General features: G+C 55.9%; 1 protein-coding gene across 2 annotated transcripts in view; it reads left to right on the plus strand.

Moving 5' to 3' along the window:
• The first annotated feature begins 144 nt into the window (after positions 1 to 144).
• The window catches only part of ADAMTS9 (ADAM metallopeptidase with thrombospondin type 1 motif, 9), a 163,607-nt gene continuing 162,325 nt past the window's right edge, over positions 145 to 1,426 (plus strand). For both annotated transcript variants that reach the window (XM_010851525.1, XM_010851526.1), the window contains exons 1-2: positions 145 to 285; positions 859 to 1,259. In XM_010851525.1, the coding sequence (XP_010849827.1) occupies positions 171 to 285; positions 859 to 1,259 (516 nt within the window). In that variant the 5' untranslated portion in view covers positions 145 to 170. The remainder of the gene's footprint in view (positions 286 to 858; positions 1,260 to 1,426) is intronic.

Consider the following 1,426-nt stretch of genomic DNA (forward strand, 5'->3'; position numbering starts at 1 on the left):
TGCCTCAGCCGAGCGCAGACGGGCCCCTCGCCGCGAGACCTCAGCGACTCCTAAAGTCAAAAGTTGGCGGCGGGCACCGGGCTCCGCGCGCTCTCCGCAGCCGCAGCCTCGCAGCCAAGGAGGGCAGGAGGGGAGGGGGTGGGGGCGGCTGGGGAGGGGTGGGGAGCACCATGCAGTTTGTATCCTGGGCCACACTGCTAACGCTCCTGGTGCGAGACCTGGCCGAGATGAGGAGCCCAGATGCCGCGGCGGCCGTGCGCAAGGACAGGCTGCACCCGAGGCAAGGTAACGAGAGTCGGCCACGGGGACCCTTCCGCCCCTGTCGCCACCTCCTTAGTCTCCGTGTCCGACGGCGGACACCCCGCAGCGGAGGCCTCTCTCTCCCCTCTCCTTTTCCTAGAAAGAATTATCTCCCGCTTTGCAGCTTCTCCCTTCTTTAGGTCATTCCCAGCCAATCTCTCAAGAGACACTGTGGAAAGAACTTAGTCGTCCGCCCCCTTCTTTTAGCCTGATCTTCCTCCTTACCCACGCCAGGCCCCAAACCTGTTAGTAATTGAGGGCACCAGCTCGTCGCATAATTCAGGGTATCTGTCAGGATCTATAATCATGTTATGTATTTTGTCTTGTTCAGTGTCTGACTCTGACAGCATCTAACACTTTCTGATACATAGTAGGTGTTCAGCAAATATTTGTCCAGTCACTGAAGATGAAGGGATTGACTTGAATGGGGAGGAAAAAGCTGGAAAATAACTTAGGAGAGCCCCCCCCCCCCCGCTGCCCCCCCCCCCCACCACACTTCAAGTTAAAACTTACAGAAAACTATATTATTGGTTCATGTGCCTCTGCTTCTCTCTACAGTGAAATTATTAGAGACCCTGAGCGAATACGAAATCGCATCTCCCGTCCGAGTGAACGCTCTCGGAGAACCCTTTCCCACGAACGTACACTTCAAAAGAAGGCGACGAAGCATTAACTCTGCCTCTGACCCCTGGCCTGGCTTCGCCTCCTCCTCTTCCTCCGCTACCTCCTCCCAGGAGCATTACCGCCTCTCCGCCTTTGGCCAGCAATTTCTATTTAATCTCACCGCACATGCTGGATTTATCGCCCCAATGTTCACTGTCACCCTCCTTGGGGCACCTGGGGTGAACCAGACTAAGTTTTATTCCGAGGAGGAAGCGGAACTCAAGCACTGTTTCTACAAAGGCCATGTCAATACCAAGTCAGAGCACACGGCCGTCATCAGTCTCTGCTCGGGAATGGTAAGTGGACGCGCGCCCCCTCCCCTGCCCTGCCCTTTCACCTCCTCACCCGCTTCTGGAAGACTTAATTGCTCTCTAGCCTAGGACCCTCACTGCGCCGTCTCTCTGCTCTAGCATTAAACATGCGCTACTAACTTGTTTGCGTCCTACGCTTTGGGTGGCTACTC

The sequence above is a fragment of the Bison bison genome, unplaced genomic scaffold (assembly GCF_000754665.1).
Source record: "Bison bison bison isolate TAMUID 2011002044 unplaced genomic scaffold, Bison_UMD1.0 scf7180017864304, whole genome shotgun sequence".
Taxonomy (NCBI): Eukaryota; Metazoa; Chordata; class Mammalia; order Artiodactyla; family Bovidae; genus Bison; species Bison bison.